This window comes from Dermacentor silvarum, chromosome 7 (assembly GCF_013339745.2).
Source record: "Dermacentor silvarum isolate Dsil-2018 chromosome 7, BIME_Dsil_1.4, whole genome shotgun sequence".
Lineage (NCBI taxonomy): Eukaryota > Metazoa > Arthropoda > Arachnida > Ixodida > Ixodidae > Dermacentor > Dermacentor silvarum.
This window is the reverse complement of record NC_051160.1, coordinates 41,639,091-41,659,919: the sequence shown is the minus strand read 5'-3', so window position 1 is coordinate 41,659,919 and position 20,829 is coordinate 41,639,091. Positions and strand designations below refer to the sequence as shown.

Sequence of the window (20,829 nt, the reverse complement as noted above, 5' to 3'; positions counted from 1 at the left end):
AGAAATATGAGCTGAAGAGACGTAAAATTTATTAGGAGAAATTTTGAAGCGACAGCCGTCATTTTTCGGCTGACATCTTGTGCATTCCTGTAGTTTTCAATGAGTAATATATGCACGAATCAGGAATTTGACAATTCTTCTGTGATCGCCTTGGAGTGGGCCAGCTCGTTGAGGTTTGTGGGGCCTCCTAGGCGCGAGGTCTCGCTTTCCGCGACCATGGAGAACTCCCCGGCCAGCCAGGAGTGGTGGAGAACAGAGATCAACCGACAACATACAATGAAATTACGCAGTACTTTTATCTCGGCAGGAGAGACTTTCCCCTTCCTCACAAGAAGTTAAATAGAGCGCAGGCATTGACCCTCAGATTATTGCAAACAGGCTCGTATCCCAGCCCGGCTTTATTACACAAGCTTTATCCCGACACTTATGCCAGTAGTTCTTGCAGGTACTGCAATGACTTCGCTAGCTTAGACCATATGCTCTGGCGTTGCCCCTCGTTACGAGGCACGGAACAAATAAATGAGGACAAGTGGCTCTCCGCTATCAAGAGCCCCGATGCCGGGGCGCAACTATGGGCTGTCCAGAGGGCCCACGATACGGCGGTCGGGCATGGCCTGACTGTCCCAACGTGGGAGCGGCCCGCTGCGCGCTGAGTCGCGTACCTCAGGACGTTCATTAAAGTTTTCCATCCATCCATCCATCTGTGATCGCCAATTTCTCGTGCCCGGCTCGAGCTAAGGAATGAAGAGGACGTGAGATTGAGCGAGCCTCGCCGGCACGCGCTCTGGAATGGTTACGGCACAAGCGCACCTGCAAGCAGCGGTCAGTGCTCTTCACAAGTCACCATGGGTAAGTGTCCGCCGCTTTCGTCTTCCCGCTTCGCTCACCACAACAGCTGCTAATATAGAACATATGGTGCCCTGGAGTGCGGCGAGCAGAGATAAACATCTGTCGAGGCTAACGATGACGTAGCCAGTTCTTCCTCTGTGCTTGTCTGAGAGCAAGGGAACGGCACAACGCCAAAAAAGTTAAGAGTTTCATATCACCAAACCAAATATATTAATTTATCGGAGAGAGAGAGAGAGAGAAAATGATTTAATGAAAGGCGGGGAGGTTAACCAGGACTGAGCCCGGTTGGCTACCCTACACTGGGGGAAGGGGAAAGGGGAGAGAGAGATTAAAGGAAAAATAGAAGGTCTGTGCAAACAGACCTTGATCTCTCCTGCGCAAATTTTGGATCCTGTGGATCCAAAATTTATTTTTGGCCCGTTTCCGTAGCTTGTTTGTGCCCAACGCACCACTCAGCAAGTCCACGACCTTAGCACAAAATGTGTCCTGACGCTGTTCGTCACTGAAGTTGTCGCAGTATCGCAGTGATGGATGGATAGAATACTGCAAGGCTTTAGCCTTTCTCTGCCTCTCGCATCAGCGCGAACTGTGCCCCGTTGCGCATGGCGGACTGTGCCCCGTTGCAGATGGCATTCAAGATACAACGGCGCGGGCGGGCACGCACGGTCGCCTGGGCCTACCTTCAACCCCCCCCCCCCCCCCCCCCTGAGATTTGCGCACGACGCAAGACGGCGCGCTTCCTTCCCGCTTTCTTCCCTTGCGTCTGCGAGATTGAGTCGTGATCGCCGGCTCACCCTCGCACGCTTTGACTCGCGCGTACAACATATGGCACGCGGCGACGATTCGATCGCCCTAGGACATTATACGGAACCTTACGGTGACGCCGACGGCGACTGCAGAAATGCGGCTGTAGTGTGCATGTCATTATTGATATCCCGATAAATTCTATACGTATGTCAAACGGTATGTGAGTCTCTGAGTTTTGCCAGAGGATGAAGATATTGGCAGCGGTTCCTTGTGGATTACTACAACCAGTGAAATGCACAGCTGTCTCCATAAAGTTGGGATGGACATAGACCCTTTAAGAGCTCTAGAGGATATAAATATATCATCGTAGCCATTGACTACCTCACAAATTTCGTTGAGGCAAAACTCTTGAGGAATATAGTGACCCATGTACTTGTTTATCTTTGACCGGTGAGCGCTTTCCACCGGCTAACAAATGGTAAATGTTATCGCTCGGCGCCGGAGGCGCATGCATCTATCGGAAGTTTCTCGAACGTTATCGATGGTTCTATCCGTGGTCGGTTGTCACCAACGCTTATGTAATCTGATTCTATGAGCGACGCGAATTGTATAGTACTTTCGGCAAGAAACGGGGGCACCAGGCATTACTCTGGAACCTTCGATAACTCATCTATAAAAGCCGATGCGTTTCGCCGCTGATGACCTTTTTTTCGACGACTGACGATTGTCCTCGCCCCTCTTGTTGTAATGTGAGTTATTTTCTTTCCTGGGCACAGGATCGCCCAATAAAGAGTTTTATCTTTAACAGTTGGGATTCTGCGTGCTTCCACGTCGCAACCACGGTACAATAGAAGATACGACCGTTCAAAGTTTCATTGAGCGCAGAATCGCCTCGAAGCACGCATACCCAGCCACGACTATTTTATTTATTTATTTTATTTAGGCATACTGTTGGCCCGGAGGCCGTTACAGGGGTGGGGTACAGCACAAAAAATAAAAAAAAATGATAACATAATGTGCATTATACACAATGCACGTAAATTATACATCAAATACTGTCTTTTTGAGCATGCATTCATAAAACACAAGGGAGCTAACAAGAGTACAAATACAACAGCAATATGCAGAGACAATGAACACAGTATTTTTATATCCAACATAATGTACAAAATTTTGTTTAGGACATGATTTGCTTCAGCTTGTTTTCAAATTGTGTTACGGTGTCACTTTAAAAAAATTATGGCGTTTTACGTGCCAAAACCAGTTCTGATTATGAGGCACGCCGTAGTGGGGGACTCCGGACATTTGGACCACCTGGGGTTCTTTAACGTGCACCTAAATCTAAGTGCACGGGTGTTTTCGCATTCCGCCCCCATCGAAATGCGGCCGCCGTGGCCGGGATTCGATCCCGCTACCTTGTGCTTAGCAGCCCAACACCATAGCCACTGAGCAACCACGGCGGGTGGTGTCACTTTGAATGACGGTTGTTGGTAGTCTGTTCCATTGATTTATTGTTTGGGGCAAAAAAGAATTCGCGTATGCATTAATGTGCAGTTGAGATATCCGGAAATTATGTTCATGTGTACCTCTTGAGGTTCTGCCTCTTTGTGGCACTAAGTAGTGAGTAGCATTTATGTTAAAATGACGTTTCCAAAGTAAGAAAAGAAACTTAAGTCTGGCTACATGGCGTCGTTCGGCTAAGGGGGGTAATTTAAGTAATTGCAACATTTATGTAACAGAATCAGTTTGCGAGTAACGAGACAAAATAAATCGAGCAGCTCTTCGCTGGACTCTTTGAATCATGTTGATCAATCCTGTTTCATAAGGATCCCATACAATACTGGCATATTCCAGTGTTGGTCTTACGAGATATAGGTAGGCAGTTAACTTAGCGTCTTTCGAAGCAAGCTTGAGCTTCCTACGCAAAAACCAGAGTTTCATTTCTGCTGTCGAACAAATGTTTTTAACATGTTCCTTCCAACTCAGGTTTTTGGAAATAGTTACGCCTAAATATTTGAGGCTATCAACTGCGGCAAGTGTGAAAGTACCCAGGGTGTAGTTAAAGTCAACAACATGTTTTGTCTTGTTTTTGACACGAAATACAAGTTTTATCTCTGTTAATTTTCATTTTCGAAATTTCGCACCACTCTTCAACCACTTGGAGAGCGTTATTAAGATTTTTTTAATAATCCTGGTTCTTTATTTCTTTATAAAGCAGGCAATCATCTGCGAAAAGTCGTACCCTTATATCTTTGTTAATACACTGAGCAATATCATTAACATAAACAAGAAGCAAGACTGGACCCAACACAGACCCTTGTGGAACCTCCGATGTGACGTCTAATAATTCTGATTTAGAGCCATTAATTTCTACGTACTGAGTTCTGCCTGTTAGGTATACACAAATCCATTGTGTTATATTGTAGTTTATGCCAAGATGAACCAGTTTATGAATTAGCTCTGAATGAGGGACTCTGTCGAAGCTAGGCCTTGGACAGGTCAGGACAAATACAATCATTTTGCCCTTTGTTGTTCAAGGCCCGCGCAAAATCATCAATTGTTTCTACCAGCTGCGTCACTGTCGAATGATTTCGCCTAAAACCATGTTGATTGGGATATAGAAGTTTTTTGTCTTCCAGGTAGGTGTATATTGATTTCGATATTACGTGCTCAAGACGTTTACAACATACACAAGATAAGGAAATGGGGCGGTAAATTTCAATTATTTGCCGGTCTCCAGATTTGAAAATTGGAAACCTTGGCCACTAACCAGTCATTTGGGACGCGTTTTTGTTCAAGTGATGCTTTAAAATGATCGTAAGATAGTGTCCTATCCATTCCGCATATCTACGTAAGAAAGCATTTGGTATATCGTTAGGACCATTAGATTTTTTTACATTAATGTTTAGAAGGAGGGAAAAGACGCCTTCGTACGTTATGTTTGCGTCCGGCTTTTCCGAGGAATAATGAGCAGGCATCTGTTTTTGCGACGCATCACCGTCCGACCGCGGGCAAAAAACGGATTGAAAAAACGTGTTATAATGTGACGCTATCGCTCTCAGATCGTGCAGAACCGAACCGTTTATGATAATGCTATGTGGGTTATTTGCGATAAGTGACGCCAAAAACGGTGTGGGGACGTGACCATGAAGTTGGACAAGGTTTCGGTGTGATACTTCTCTTTGGCTGTATTAGGCTTAGTTCGTAACTGCTGTGATAACACAGCTATTCGTTCGTGGTTCCTTGTTCTCTTTCGTCTTTGGCGGGCGATCTGTCTCTAAGTGAATTATTTCTCGGGTTACCCATGGATTTTGTTTCTTTTGTCTTTGTTTTCGCAACGGCACAAATCTCGAGATACAATAGGAGACAATGTCTTTAAACTGTAGCCACAAGTCATTGACGTCATTTTCCGGTCTGAAACTGTCCAACATAAATGATAAGTAGTCGATAATGCTCGTGTCGTCGGCTCTGTCATGCTGGCGAACAAATGTGGTCTTCTCTTTAATTCGGGCAGTATTAAGATCGGTTTTAAGTTCAACAGAAACAAGTTTGTGATCAGACAGCCCGCTTTGAATTAGTACTTTGTAATAATCCAAACACGCATCGAGAAAAACTAAGTCAAGCACAGACTGCGCTGATCCTGCTATACGTGTGAATTTTCACGAACAACCTGCGTCAAATCATGATTGAAAGCGATATCGAGAAGAACTTCACAGGAAGCCCGTTCTTTCGCATCAATTGTCAAATTATTCCAGTCAATACCCCCGAGGTTAAAATCTCCCGCAAGAATCAGCTTACATTTCGAGCGTTTGAGTCCCTCCAAGTGACGTTGTAAATCTTCTAAGTACGATATGTGCGCGCTTGGTGGCCTGTACCACGCTCCAATAATAAATGACGAATTTTCGAAGTTTATTTGGCACCAAACACTCTCGTGATTCGGAATTCCTTGCATCAGAAAGCACAGAATATTTTCTTTTACGATTATGGCTACACCTTCTCCTCGCGATTCTTGATCATTGCGAAATATTTTGTAACCAGGGGGTTTAATTCCATGATCTTTTATTTCGGGACGAAGCCATGTTTCACTGATAGGGACAATATGTGGATCGTAGCTAGCTAGTAAGTATTCTGGATCAGTACTTTTATTCATAAGGCTTCTAGCGTTGAAGTTAATTAATCGATGGTCACGGCACTTTAGGCCCACATGGCCTCATTCAGAGTCTTCGGCCGGCGGAGGGTTATTACGGCGAATTCTTACTCGGCGGTTTTTAGAGTAATCCCAAGCAAACACATTGCCGTTTATTATTAACTTGTCATAATTAAGGTGAACTCGTTCACCATCATCACGTTCCTGCTTTGCCGAATTCCAGAGCAGCTTGCGTTTTGCCAGTGTTTCCTTGGAAAAGGCATCGCCAATCGAAATGCCGCTTCCTTTAAGTTTCTTGCAGTTTCGGTACAGTTCCGATTTTTCTCTGCAGTCATAAAGTCGCAAGACCACTGGTCGAGGTTGCTTACTATTTTTCCTGCCAACTCTGTGGATTCTTTCTACCGTAGTCAACGTCACACCAAGTTTTTCTTCGAAGACTTCGCTTAGAACTTTTGTTTTAAGGTCTTCGGTGGATTCTTTTTCGCTTTCTTTGATTCCAAAGACCACGAGATTGTTTCGCCGGCTTCTGTCCTCTAAATTTACCAACCTCTCTTGCTGCTTCACAACGGTCTCGTTTAATTCTATAACAGCTTTTGTTAACTATGCTATTTGCTTGATCCTTAACAATTTGAAGGCACTTTTCTACGTGCTCGAGTCGCTTTCCCAGGCTATCTATATCCTTTTGAATTGCTTTTTGCCCATCGCAAAGCTCCTTCAACAAGGCCTTAGTTTCAGGCCAGGGATTTAGCTCTACATCACCCGACAACAAGAGGCACACAGATGCAAACTCAGAAAAAAGCACACTACGGGCACAGGCAGCACTACAACGAAACGGTTATCACTTCTGTAACCGAATTTGGTATAATACCTGACCTGCTCGAGGAACAAAAATCGCTGATTAGACGGCATGGCGGTTGCGGTGCTGCAGTGCCCCCTGAAGCCGACTCCCGAAGGTGCCAACTTTATAGGCTTGTCCCAGACAGCAGGCGTCGTTCCATGGCATCCGGGTTTGAGGCTGTCGCCGGAAAACGTTCCAACGCTGATGCCGGCCGCGTCAGCAGCCGATCCGACGATGCTACATGTACCGGGGCTTGCGCTTGACATGATGCGCAAAGCAGCAGTACCTGCTCGAGGAACAAAAATCGCTGATTAGACGGCATGGCGGTTGCGGTGCTGCCGTGTCCCACTCAATTATTGCACACCGAGTACCTAAATGATGGCGCGCTCTACTGAAGCCTAACTGAGGCATCGCGGCATCACGCATGCTGCCACTACCGCGTATCATCCAGCAGCAAATGGCTTGTGTGAAAGGGCCAACAAGACTATCAACCAGATGATTGCCATGACTACTGCCGGAGGGCAAAAGTAGGCCGATGTACTCCCATATGTTGCATTTTGTTACAACACCGGGTGCCAGGAGACGGTTCGCCTAACTCTATTCTTCTTGGTGTACAGCAGAGATTCAGTGCTTCCACTGGACATTGTTTACAGAAGCGGAGAACTTGAAGAACTGAAAGAAGAGTCCAGTTATGACGCGGTAGTGAGCGAAGCGCTGCAAAAAGCTCGATAGCTTGCGGCCACGTACACCTGTCTGGCACAATAAAAACAGAGCTACTTCAACAAGCACAATAAGGACGTTGTGTTCCAAAGAAATCCTACATACTAGTGCTAGTTAACGCTCCACCCGTCCGTTGTTAAAACGACCAGCATGGTATAACAGCCCCCACAAGATAGTCAACATACTGTCTTCTGTGAACTACGAGATCGCACTCGCCAATAACACTGGGAACTGGACATTTTGCATGTGGAGAAATTGAAGCCCTACCTAAGCCCAATCGCCGAGAGAACAACTTCGTGTTTCGGACTAAGCTGTACATGTGTCTGACGCAGTGTGCTTGCAGTGCAGGTTGTGGTGCAGTATAGTGGCCAGTGATTGATTGCATTTACTTTTCGTGCGTGAAAATGGGGTGACTAAACTTGCCCTCGTAAATAGTTAGAGTATGATGGTTGTTTAAGTTTGCTTATGTTTTACCTAATTTCTGTTTTGCTGTCGCGAATGTTGTGTAGTGTATTTAACGATGTATGCAGTCGGGATGACTTGTCTCAAAATCCGGCCATGTGCACGCCGCCCTTCATATGCAACCTATTGCAACCCACGCAACCCATCACCGAACCCATCACGGAATCCGTCACGCCGCCCCCGAACCCATAGAAACCGACGGCCACAGCGGCACATCACACTATTCATAAATTGCAATGTACTCTAAAGTTCACAGCCAACATGCTAATTTCACAGTAATTCACTTTGACTTTTTGTGCAAGTATTGCCTGCCTCTTCAAATAATCCGACTCAGTTAGCAGATTTTCGCTACTACAAAAGCAACTTTTTTTATATTCTACTAACTCTAAACAAAAGCCTGGTAATGTGGCAAACTGTGGGCTCAAGAAAAATGTGCAAACAGGAGAAGCAGTTCTCTTGAACCAAGCAGGCAACGAACAAGTTGTCGGCGCGCAATTTCTTACCAAAGTGTATAATAATATCGCGATTCATTGTTGCCCACGATGCGTCACGTGTGGCAGATTTCATTCCCAGAGGTGTTTCGCTTGTTCAACCTTAAAATTTGGTTCCTAGACAATAAAATTGAGTGATTTGATTTTCTGGATATATAACGCAAGTTGTCCAACCTGTCATTTGTTCTCTTTCTCTTCTAGTGGAATCAATGATGTCCGAAGCCCCCCAGCCGGGTAAGTACGATGCATTATTACTAGCACTGCTACCACCAAAGCCGGGAAGATTGTGAATCTATAGCTGAATTCCCAACTTATCGTTCGGAAGTATTTGCCAGTTACCGGACGGAGTTATTAGACAGTTTTAGTTTAGCGTTTGCAGGCAAACGTAAACTGATTACGTACGTAAAGAAATAGCGTTGTCATCACTGCGCATGCTCTGAACGTTATTCGGTTTCTGCGGCTTACGTGAGCTTTGATAAGGTACGTTATTTGGCGAGTTTAACGCTCGTAATGTTTACGGACGCTAAGAAATAACGTTGTGTAACATGGCGGTGCCACTGGCTCCCGCTTCAGGGTTAATTCTCGTAATGGATGCGCTCTCACTGACATCGATCACGAGTAACTATAGAAATGGGCTTTAGCTCTCTATAAACTCACCTGAAACGTTAGTTTTGAGCGCATAGCGCGTCCAATTTATGAGATCGTTCGCCGGTTCCGGCGCCCTAAATTCTAACGAGACACGTCCCTATAGCAACAACAGGATGGCTGCTAATGAATTGTCTTGGCTTGGTAACGTTTAGCACCAGGCACCAGACGCCGCCCTGTTTTATAACGTCTTCCTTACGTTTGTCTTCTTGTACGCTAAACTAAATGTATTGAAAGGACGCGCGCCGTAACGTCCGGCAAAGGTGCTTACCTTTACCGTACGTAATGCGACAAACGCTATTCTAAAACTGTCTACTAGTAAGTGCGTCGTCAACGCGCTTGCCCACTGCTCTTCGTTACTGACTGTTAAAAAAATATTCTGTGGTCTTAGGTGCCGAAACCACGTTATGATTATGAGGCAGGCCGTAGCGGGTGATTCTGGAATAACTTAAACCACCTGGGGATCTTTGATGGGCACCTAATGCATGTTACACCAGCGATTTGGCATTACGTTCCAATCGAAATGCGACCAACGCCACCGGGATTTGATCCCGCGTTCTCGGGCTTAGCAGCTCAACGCCAAAGCCACTAAATAACCACGGTTCGTTCCATACTAACAGTTCAACGGAGACTGAGCTGTTTTTGGATGGTCCGTCGTCAGCATTCGCTATCAAAGCGCCTTCGGGCGACCACGACTAAACACAGCTATAGTACACTTGCTAGAATGGGCATTCTAGCCACTGTAGACGCGACATCGAAACTATAACCTTCGTTTTGTCTCCACGCCCGGAGGTTCGCTTGGAGCCTGAGGTGCGCAAAGTGCCAACATTTAATGTACGTGAGGGCGCCTATACCATTCTAAAACTGTCTCTTAAAGCCGTGTTCGCGTTGTTTGCTGCAGCAAGCCATGGCGCACTTGAGGCAGCCGACCGTCAAAGATGGTAGACGGCAGCTTTAATAAACGTAGTCTTTAGCATAATTACGTATATATAGACGCAAAGGAAACTGCTATGATGAGGCTGTACGCATTGAGAGACCTTTAGTACAGCGTTCCGCATTTTGGTGCCCCAGGGCGCACATACTCTCCTGCCCGGTGTGGTGGGTGAGGAGGTTATCGAGGCGCCTTATTGCGCATGGAAAAAGAGTGCTCGACGCCCAATGCTGTGGCCCCATCTAGTCTGTAGAAATCTGCGCCCTTTCGATGCAATCGCGGCGCCTCTAGTTTGGCCTTCAGCGTCAGAACAAACGGCACATACATACATACTTACGTGCATGCATGCATGCGTACATACATACATACATACATACATGCATACATACATACATACATACATACATACATACATACATACATACATACATACATACATGCATACATACATACATACATACATACATACATACATACATACATACATACATACATACATTTTTATTTCAGCAGCTCAGAACATTGTACACATTTCGTGCCCACATAAGCGCAAGCCGTTTGTGGGCGGGTCACAGCAGACATGAAGTAGTCTGCTGTGACCCCCCCGAATTAGGCTTTCAGCATCAGAACAAATGGCACATCTGAATAATAAACAGAATGTCGCCAATACACCGTGGTTATCAATATCAGTTGAGAGTAGAGTGTACCAGATTGGGGGAGTGGGTCCAACGCAGGCTTCCCGCTGAGGCTTTTTTTATTGAAATGTAGGTGGCGCCACCGTCCCTTTCTCCCGAATGAGCGGCCCCGCGCGCCGGCCGGACGCTTGTCGCGTCGGAGACCCTACCGCAGCTGCATGGAGCTTTGACAGGCTTTCTCCCGAATGAGCGGCCCCGCGCGCCGGCCGGACGCTTGTCGCGTCGGAGACCCTACCGCAGCTGCATGGAGCTTTGACAGGCGGATACTCGGTGGCAGTAACACCGATATTATTCCCCACCGATTTATTGTAAATAAAATGGAAAAAGAGCAGCGGAAAGAATGCAAACGACGCAACGACGACGGTGCGTCGATCAGACGACAGCTACTCAGCCCGTGAGCTCGCCTCAGTCAATGAGCGCTGCCGAAACAACCGGAACCTACGTTTATTGGCCGGAGATTCAAAATAAGGTGACCGCAGCGCCGCCACAATTTCAACGCTTTTTGCTTCACCCTCGGCGCTTGCCAAGGCGTCCGCTCGACCCACTCCCCCTATCTAGTACACTCTAGCTGAAAGTAAGCGAACGCGAATTTCACCACTTAGGTTTCTCCTCAAGAGCAGGTAACAAGGCCTAATTCGGATCTACCCGGGACGCCTCAGTGCTCTGCCATGTTGTTACGCCAGCGACGCTAATCACGCGAAACCCGCAACGCTGAAGGCGCGGATACAATCCAGTGTTTCCAGCGTGCCAGGTGCCGGTCGGCGAATGCGCATGTGTCACGCAGGCGATTCCAGGATCACCGCAAATCTGCGCCCTGTATAGTTTGGTGCGTGAAACATGGCAAGTAGTAGCGCAGAGACCAGCTAGGGCTTCAGCGCAAGCACACAAATTAGTGGTGAGCAACCGTTTTATTTTTCGTTTGGCGAAGGCGCAAACTCAACGCGATCTCTTCAGTGTACCCGAACTGCAAGCCAGAATGCTCCCGGCCTGCCATGACAGAACACGGTGTCCTGTGGTCTATAGCGGCTTCGGCGTAAGATAGAACATGCTCTGCTCCCGCGCTGGCTACGTCAAAGGGCGCCTAAGGCTGCCAAGCACGCGCTGGCTGCGCGGTGACGCTATAGAAGCCAAAGCGTCTACTTTGGGCAGGCGTAGCGTTAATATGGCGTGCGCGTCAAGCACTCCCGCCTTACACGGGACTGTAGCTTCGCCTTGAATCTAAAATTTAGCGTGTGCGTGCGTAATCCGCAAAAATCTGCGTAGCTAATTCTGCGCATGCGCTTTTTGGACTCACTATCTTATAGCGTACGCAGGGGCCTTGCGTGCGTTGCACTGAAGCTGTCCAATGATGGCGCTCAAAATCCCGAAACGCAGCCTGGAGCGCGTTGTGGGCGCTGCGTATACTAGAGACTTTTAGTATTGCGGAAAATGCTTGCGTTAGCGTTAGCGTGTTACGCACGCTAAATCTTTGCGGAACGCTGTTCGATAGAGTTTTAGTATAGCGTAAGACAACGATGCGCCGCTAAGCGCAAAACCATCTAGCTGCGAGTAGTCAAAGCTGCAAACTGAGCAGCTCGACAACCAAACTAGCCGTGTGGATCCACGCCAAGCCTTGAAACGAGCCTGCATGTCAAGCGCTCGGGCCGAGGGTGCCACCATGTTTGCAACGCTAAAAACTTAGCGAGCGCTTAGCGTCTCCGCTATATTTGAAAAATAGCGGACGCACGCTACCCGCAAAACTGAAATAGCGTTCTGAGCATGCGCAGTCTGACCCCGCTATTTTATTGCGTTTAGCGTGGTGCCATTTCCGCAATACTAAAACTGTCTGTAAATGAAACGCGAACAGCCGAGCGTGTGGCCGAAGCATAACTGAAGGTCTAGTGCACGCAGTCCAGTCACCACGATTCAGAGGCGCGCATGTTCGGTTTGGCCACACTGCGTGATGATGCTCCACCTATACTGCGATATGAATCATGTGAGGCTTTTACTCCCGTTGTCGCCGACCTTCAAGAGATCTTGAGCGAAAACCAACAGCCATTATCCGGACACTCAAGACGAGAATGAAACGAGAACCTGCGAGAACCTCTGGGCATCCTGGCGAGAGCCAAACGAGGTCATCGGGGCAACCAGTCAAAACTTAAGAAAATGTGGTCTCTGGCGCCCCCGCGCTTCTATAGGACCGCATTACATACGCTGGTTGCTGCCCAAACGAGTTACGAAAAAAGTATTGCTTCCGATTTCTTCCAGATGTTTGTTCACAATATCTCAAGCTGTAACTTGTAGTGCGCTGAAGTTTTATTGCTATAGCAATTATACGGACACGCCAAGCGGATTTCTGCCGTCGCCGTCGCCGTGAGGTTACGTATAAAGTCTAACGGCGATAACATCGTTGCCGCGCACCGTACGCTGCGTACCGCGCACCGTACTAATCTGCTTTGCCGGTAGCCATTTCATGCTTACCTCTACTCTTGATTACGGGTGAGCCGGCATTTTTTTTTTCGTTTCTGTTCTGGTTTCTGTTCTGGTGTTTTCGCTTTATTTCAAAGCGAGAAAGGATGACGGCGCAGTAGTATTGACTGCGCAATGTGTAGCACGGGCACCGCTGTTCGAGTTTAATTTTACGTCGAGAGCATATACCTGCCGATAGCACATTATCGATAGCACATTATTGCCGCACTGGTCGATAGCACTCGCCCTATACGGTGATATTTTACTTTCTGTTTTGTTTTATTATTCTTTTCTCTGTTTTGAATTCAAAATAACCAGAACAGTAAAGAAAAGAGGGATCATCCTCGCGCCGTGAGGTCACACCGGTCAACCGGTCAACAGTGATAACTGGATGGTGCGCACTCCACCTTCAGTTTGCTTTTCGTTTGACGCCGATAGTACGTCTTTACCAAAACATTGCAAATGTGCGGAAAGATCTGCAATGTCTCACTCGCACTCGGTGGGCGATGGCCTAAGGTGAATCCCCTCCATACACATTTACACCGACCAGCGAGGGTGAAGGAGCTTTACATTGTACAATGGCTCCCGTAGCCACCACCCTTCTTTTAATTTCTTTTGCAGTTTCCTTGGAAAATTCTCCAGAAAACCGCGCCTCCTTTCAGCTTCAAGTAGGGAGTAGCAGAGCGCCAATGCAGCTTCATGTGCACTGCCCACGGTTGCGATCTTCCCGAAGGCCGGTGGCAACAAAAGATTGCAAACCGCAAGTGTCACTTCAAGAAAACGTCTCTGTGGCTATCACAAGACTGGTACACATAAATATGAGAACTTTGGGTTTAGTATGAAAACGTAAAGCGTAGCTTCGAAGCTGCGTAGCTAGGAAGTGTTTTTGGCGCTCCCGTTGTTTCCTTACATTATTCGCGTTTCACATTGTTTATATTTATTATATTTCAGTGGTGTCATCCATAAGTGGTGAGTTCTTTTTGGATAAGGTTGTTACATGCTTGGTTCATGCTTCATTTTGACATTCAAATTTTATTTAACGGTACAGGCCGTTGCTCCCCTATTATTGTTGTATACTTGCTTGTACAATGCATTTGAGATACTTTCCCAGACCCAACAAAATTGTCAAAGGTACCCAAACAATTATATGATAATGAAAAAAAATATCCCATGCCAACTAGGTGAAACCAGGATATTTTGCAACAATTATTCATAAATACGCGCAAAATTTTAATTCTGAGGTTTTACGCCGTAGTAGGGGAATGCAGATTTATTTTGACGGCATCTTTACAGAGCACTGAATGCACGGTACACCGGCGGTCTTTTGCATTTTCGCATCTGATACCACAACCTGTTTAGCACCGCAAAGCCACAGCTGCTAAGTCACCACGGTGGGTTCATAGACATGCCTGAATGAGTAATTTGGTGCATTATATCGAGGAAGGTCACATGCAGATTTGTGCATGACAAGTAATGCTTTATACCATCTCCAGTGTAGAAATTCGTATACAGAAAAGTAAAAAAAAAAGCTTTCTAATAACGTTACCCAATGGTTAATGATACAGCTAAAGGCCTTAAATTGTGGCGTAGGAGTTCAATCTTCGATTTGGTCTGACAAGTATTCTTTCTTGCAAAATTCACGATTTAGACAAAAATCCAGAACTCAGAAAGTGCCAGTACTAGAATGTAGTGGATCACCAGACGGCCTCATGTGGTACAGTGTGCAGTTTCATTAAAAAAAAGAAACTATGAAGCGGGAGGGGGGTAGGGGAGGGAAAGACGTATTAAAAGGACCGACAACGCAGCGTTGCGTGTGATTTTTGGTGACAAGGTAACGTCTGATCGAACACTATTTCTGATTTTCCTCGATATAATGTACCGAAACGATCGCTCGCAGCTTTAATAACATGCGTTGGTGACAGACCACTTCTGAAACGCTCGCTTTCCCAATCCTGCCTTCACAGCAGTGTATTCGAAGGCCGATTTACAATATTTAAAGTCCACATCATAATCATCATCAACATCATCATCATCATCATCATCATCATCAGCCTATATTTTATGTCCACTGCAGGACGAAGGCCTCTCCCTGCAATCTCTAATTATCACTGTCTTGCGCTAGCTGACTCCAACTTGCGCCTACAAATTTCCTAACTTCGTCACTCCACCTAGTTTTCTGCCGTCCTCGACTGCGCTTCCCTTCTCTTGGTATCTATTCTGTAACTCTAATGGTCCACCGGTTATCCATCCTACGCATTACATGGCCTGCTCAGCTCCATTTTCCCCTCTTGATGTCAAATAGAATATTGGCTATTCCCGTTTGCTCTCTGATCCACACCAATCTCTTCCTGTCTCTTAACGTCAGGCCTAACATTTTTTGTTCCATCGCTCTTTGTACGCTCCTTAACTTGTTCTCGAGCTTCTTCGTTATGTTAGCACCGGTTGAATGCAATGATTGTACACATGCCTTTTTAACGACAGTGGTAAGCTCCCAGTCATTACTTGGTAATGCCTGCCGTATGCACTCCAACCCAATTTTATTCTTCTTTAAATTTCCTTCTCATGATCAGGGTCCCCTGTGAGTAATTGAGCTAGATAAACGCATTCCTTTGCAGACTCTAGAGGCTGACTGGCGATCCTGAATTCTTCTTTTCTTGAACAGACTATTGAACATTCTCTTTGTCTTCTGCATATTAATCTTCAACCCCACTGTTACACATTCTAGATTAAGGCCCTCAATCATTTGTTGTTATTCGTCCCCATTGTTGCTGAATAGGACATTGTCATCTGCAAGCCGAAAGTTGCTGAGATATTCCGCGTTGATCCTCACTCCTAATCCTTCCCAGTCTAAGAGCTTGAATACTTCTTCTAAGCATGCAGTGAATAGCATTGGAGAGATTGTGTCTCCTTGCCTGACCCCTTTCTTGATAGGTAACTTTCTACGTTTCTTGTGGAGAACCAAAGTAGCTGTGGAATCCTTGTAGATGTTTGCCAAGATATTCACGTATGCCTCCTGTACTCCTTGATTACGAAATGCCTCTATGACTGCTGGCATCTCTACTGAATCGAATGCCTTTTCGTAATATATGAAAGCCATATAGAGAGGTTGACTGTATTCCTCAGATTTCTCGATTACCTGATTGATTATATGGATATGATCCATCGTAGAATATCCCTTCCTGAAGCCAACCTGTTCTCTTAGTTGACTGAAGTCATGTGTTGCCCTGATTCTAATGGAAATTATATTGGTGAATGTTTTATACAATACTGAAAGCAGGCTAATGGCTCTACATTTCTTCGATTCTTTACCTTCTCCCTTCTTATGGATGAATATAATGTTGGCGCTGATCCAGTTCTCTGGTACACTTGAAGTCGTGAGGCATAGCATATAAAGGGTGGCATGCTTTTCAAGTATGATATCTCCTCCATCTTTGATTAAATCGACGGTTATTCCATCTTCTCCAGCAGCTTTTACCCTGGTTGCGTCTTGCAAGGCCCTTCTAACTTCATCGCTAGTTATAGAAGGAGCTTCTGTATCCTGTTCTTCACTTCTTAGAATGAAAGTAACTTGGCTGCTCTGGGCACTGTACTGCCCAGTAGAGAATTCTTCTGCTTCCTTTACTATGTCATCGAAATTGCTGATGATATTACTCTGCTTGTCTTTCCGTACATACATCTTGCCTTGTCCTATGCCAAGTATTCTTCTCACTGTCTTCATGCGGCTTCCATATTTTACTGCTTCCTCAACCATTTCCACGTTATAATTGCGAATATCCCTTACTTTTTTCTTGTTGGTCAGTTTTGACAGTTTAGCGGAATCTATTTGATCTCTCGAGTTTTCCACTTTCATGTTTTGTCGTTTCTTTAATAGGTCCTGTGTTACTTGGGAGAGCTTACCTACTGGTTTCCACGGTCCACATAACCGAACAAGTGACTTTTGTATTGTTTTAGCATGAACTTGTGTCAATGACTCTTTATAGCGTGTTCGTGCATCGTTTTATTTTTATCTGACCATTTTGCATCTCTTCAGTTAATGTAGCAAAGCAGCATTTTTGTTTATGCTGATCTAGGAGCCACTTTATTTTCTCTCAAACCTCTCTTTTTTTATTTTGATAAATACACCTCCCCTAGATCGGCAGTAATTCATAAGTTCCAGATCAAATTAACTTTTTACCTTTCATCTGCACGAAACAGCTCAGCACGTTCGCTAACTCCGAGGAACGCGGACACAGAACAAAAGTTCTTTTATATGAAGTCACGTGTTGTTTCACCTCAAACCTATGCGGCTCCAAGCGAGCTAAAGTCTCTCTTCTCTCTTTAAAGGCACGGCCGAGTAAGTGATACCTTGCTCTAAGGTACTTTGTCTTACTTTACGTCTAGTCTCGCCTACAGCGAAGCGGTGGCGTAGCTTAAATAGAAAAAAAAAAAGCTCACAGTACTCACTAACGTACTACTTCAGCACGGTGCCAATTTGGGCGAGTTGTGTGCATATTTTACGATCGGCATCTGTTGTATATCTTAGTGTGTGTTTGTGTGTTGTTCCTGCGTACGCGCTGTTCGTAAAGACAAAAAAAAAACCTACTGCTCATTCTCACACATGTTACTAACGACAGCTAGTAACCGCAGCGTGAGTACAATTTATTGACAAGATAATGTTGTAACCATTACCATAACTGGGATTAGGCACCCCTTCTACTCACAAACCGAATAGGCGTTACTAACGCAAGGTGAATTGTTATTACCACAAGTGCACTGGTGCCTACCTTGTACGTAAGCGTAGATTGCAGCCCATAATTAGGTGGCGTCTACTCTAAAAAACAAGCCTATTCAAGTGAAGGAAATCAAGGATCGCATTCTCACAAATATATTGCATCATGTTCATTAAAGTATCAACTAATGGCACATAATGACCAAAGCAGAAGGTAACGCTACATGAAACATGACGACCATGAAGTGTTCGCGGCTCCTTTAATCGCTTCATATGATTGCAGTGCACAAAAGCCTGGCCTTAGAGATTCGAATTTGTTACTTAGAGCCATGGTTCGGTGGCCGACTTCGAAACCAGCTATTGTGCAGCTTCCGTTCTTAAGGGCGCCGCGATGGTAGACGTCATCAACATTACGAATAAGTACTTTCGGTAAGTTTAGTCCTCCCCGGTGACATGGAGGAACGGGCCAACACAAAAACCATTATTACTGTGCCATCACCGCAACTGTTGCCTTATACTGTTCGCTATGAATTATCGTTCTTACTCGACTCCAAGGCGCACATTTTTTATGTAAAATTTATCACAAAATTACATGGGCCTTAGAATCTAGTACAAAACCAAAATTTCAATAGTGACACGCTATCGCTGTTTGCGTTCAAGATTGCTGTCGGCTGCATGCTTGGGTGTTGCTATCACGGTGGTAGAATAGAACGTGGTTTGGAGTTTGCTAGTGCCTGCATCGAAACTATTTAAGCTGAGATAGTCTGCAAGGTACTTACGATATGCCGTATCGCCAATGCCATGAACGGCATTGCGAAGGCGAGTGATACCCCGTACGCTGTTCCTCGGATGCAATCACTTTTTTTCCGATGTCAAAACAAATTAACACTTTCTGTCCTACAATAGAAGCTTACGAAGTGACCAATAAGGGTCACTGCATCTTCGATTCGTTGCCGGAAAGATCAGATGTGCCTTACACTGGATTAATAAGCATGAAAGTTGGGTGTAGCCCGCACTAAGCAGCTGGGTGTCACTTTCTAAACTTCCAATATTGTTAACGTCCACTTACCTATGTAGTACTTGGAAGGGTCAGGCTCAGGAGATGTCACGGTCGGGCTCAGCTTCCGGCTGCCACCGACACCTTCTCGTAGCTGCTTGTCAAGCGGTGGTGCCAGCCCTCCAAACATAAACACGCATTCCCTAGCGCGCGCGCATGTGGCCCCATAAAAAGAAAAGAAAGGTGTGCTAACCAAACTCAATGTGAAAGAAAAAGACGACGTGCATAGTATAGTAACACGGTAGCGTTAATGGCCCCGTGTCGCAAACGATCCTTCGTCGGTGTCGGCGTAAGCGCCGGCGTCCGTGGCGGAGAAAATCATCCCAAATCTCACAGACCACGCAGGCCCTCTACGTGTGGCGCGGAGGCGTTAGTGAGCAATATTAAATTTCCCAAAGTAAAATCCGTCAAAAAATCGTAAAGTACGACTTAACTACAATTCACAGACATGATCACGTCGGGTTGTAATTTGAATGAACGAGAAAACATAGTTCTGTCACGAGTAAACTCAAACACAAACCCCTTTTTCCAGAATTTTTACCATACCAACAGCGACGCGCTCCGGGTAGGTCACTTGCGTAAACACCATCCAGATGGCGCTCGCCTCCTGGGCAGCTTAAAACGGTATCGGCGCTCAGAGGCGAAGGTGGAGAAAAAAAAAAGAAAGCTGCAGTTGCCGGGAAGCCTGACAAGCATCCAGGGATCTTTGAATGCTATTACTTTCCACTCTTAAAGGCGAAGCTTTAGCGTGCTCCAATTTCTTTACTAATATGTACTGAAATTGGTGGACGTTAAAGATTATCCAAGGCTGTCCAATTGCACAATATTTTTTCCCATCATTTTGCATTATTTTCTTCGTTCCACTGTCAGAGGTTAGGTTCTTCTCGGACCCGTGTTCTCCTTTATTCATGCGGAGTTCAATCATTCTCTTTGGTTTTTACTCGCATGTACTTACGTCGACGTTGTCATCTGTGACGTCGACTTTGATTAACACACCTTTATTTCTAACATTTTTTCTATGTTGCGCGCTCTATGCAGTCTGTGCATTCTATGTTGCATAGTGGGTAATTTTCGACTACATTGGCGCTAAATACATGTACCGGTAATTTTACCCACTGTGCGACTGATTCTTACTTCTTGGCTTATGGAGACATACTTTAGATAGCTCTTTGTACTCGCTTCGACGCTCTCGAGGAGCGAAGGGACCGGTTTTTGACCCAGAGGTCAGATATAGATAGCCATATTCCACCTAGGCTCAACCGGTGTGAAGTCGCCAAAGACCTTGTCTTAAGGATTTCATAGATATCGGGATTTCATAGAAAGATATTCACCTTAATAAGGCAAGCGTAGCTCCTCAACGTAGTTCGAGACCACCTGCATTTCTTTTATGTGGCGACATTCCTTTGATGTAGCCGGAATACACTGCACCAGCAAAATTGCCAGGTGGAGAAGCGTGTCATGTCTCTGATGACACGTGTTTACACTTATACAGCGACGCCGTTAGTGGTATGTTGGTGGTAATTTTCCATGTCGTCGTTGTCGTTGTCAGCAAAAAAGAAGAAAGAAAGAAAGAAAGAAAGAAAGAAAGAAAGAAAGAAAGAAAGAAAGAAAGAAAGAAAGAAACACGCTGGGGCCATCTATGTCCGAGTACGTAAACCTGAACGAAGAAAAGGCGGACAAGGCCGAGAGGAACGACGGAGAACGAGAATAGAGAACGCGCAACCCAATAACGCACGACCCGCAGTGATGACTCTGTTCTCTACTGAATCACGCAATAAAGCAGCAAACAGTACCTCTGCACAGCCTCCTTTTCCAAGTTTGTGGTTTGGTGGGCCGGCTTGTTTGATCTCTGACGAGTAAAGTGCGCTATCTTCAGAATGAGGCCACTCAAGTAGTCGCGTCCACCTTTCAGATGCAGCAAACACTTCTGGAATTTGGTCTGTTTTGTCACACTGCTCGAGAGAGTCCGACCACACTGAATCTCACAGGCATTTACCTAACATAATCCACGAATATCAATAAAACGGTTACGACGAAACATGTCAGTGTGTATTATACTGAGCACAAAGCAGTAATCAATGTTCTTGAATC

At 45.6% G+C, this 20,829-nt stretch overlaps 2 protein-coding genes across 2 annotated transcripts in view; one reads left to right on the top strand and one right to left on the bottom strand.

Annotated features, from left to right (window-relative positions):
* The window catches only part of LOC125947103 (uncharacterized), a 64,823-nt gene extending 58,171 nt beyond the window's left edge, over positions 1 to 6,652 (bottom strand). Inside the window, exon 1 of the mRNA XM_049671451.1 lies at positions 6,612 to 6,652. Within this exon, the coding sequence (XP_049527408.1) occupies positions 6,612 to 6,652 (41 nt within the window). The remainder of the gene's footprint in view (positions 1 to 6,611) is intronic.
* Positions 6,651 to 20,829, top strand: part of LOC125947102 (synapsin-2-like) — a 51,370-nt gene continuing 37,191 nt past the window's right edge. Inside the window, exons 1-2 of the mRNA XM_049671450.1 lie at positions 6,651 to 6,696; positions 8,456 to 8,488. Of these exons, the coding sequence (XP_049527407.1) occupies positions 6,651 to 6,696; positions 8,456 to 8,488 (79 nt within the window). The remainder of the gene's footprint in view (positions 6,697 to 8,455; positions 8,489 to 20,829) is intronic.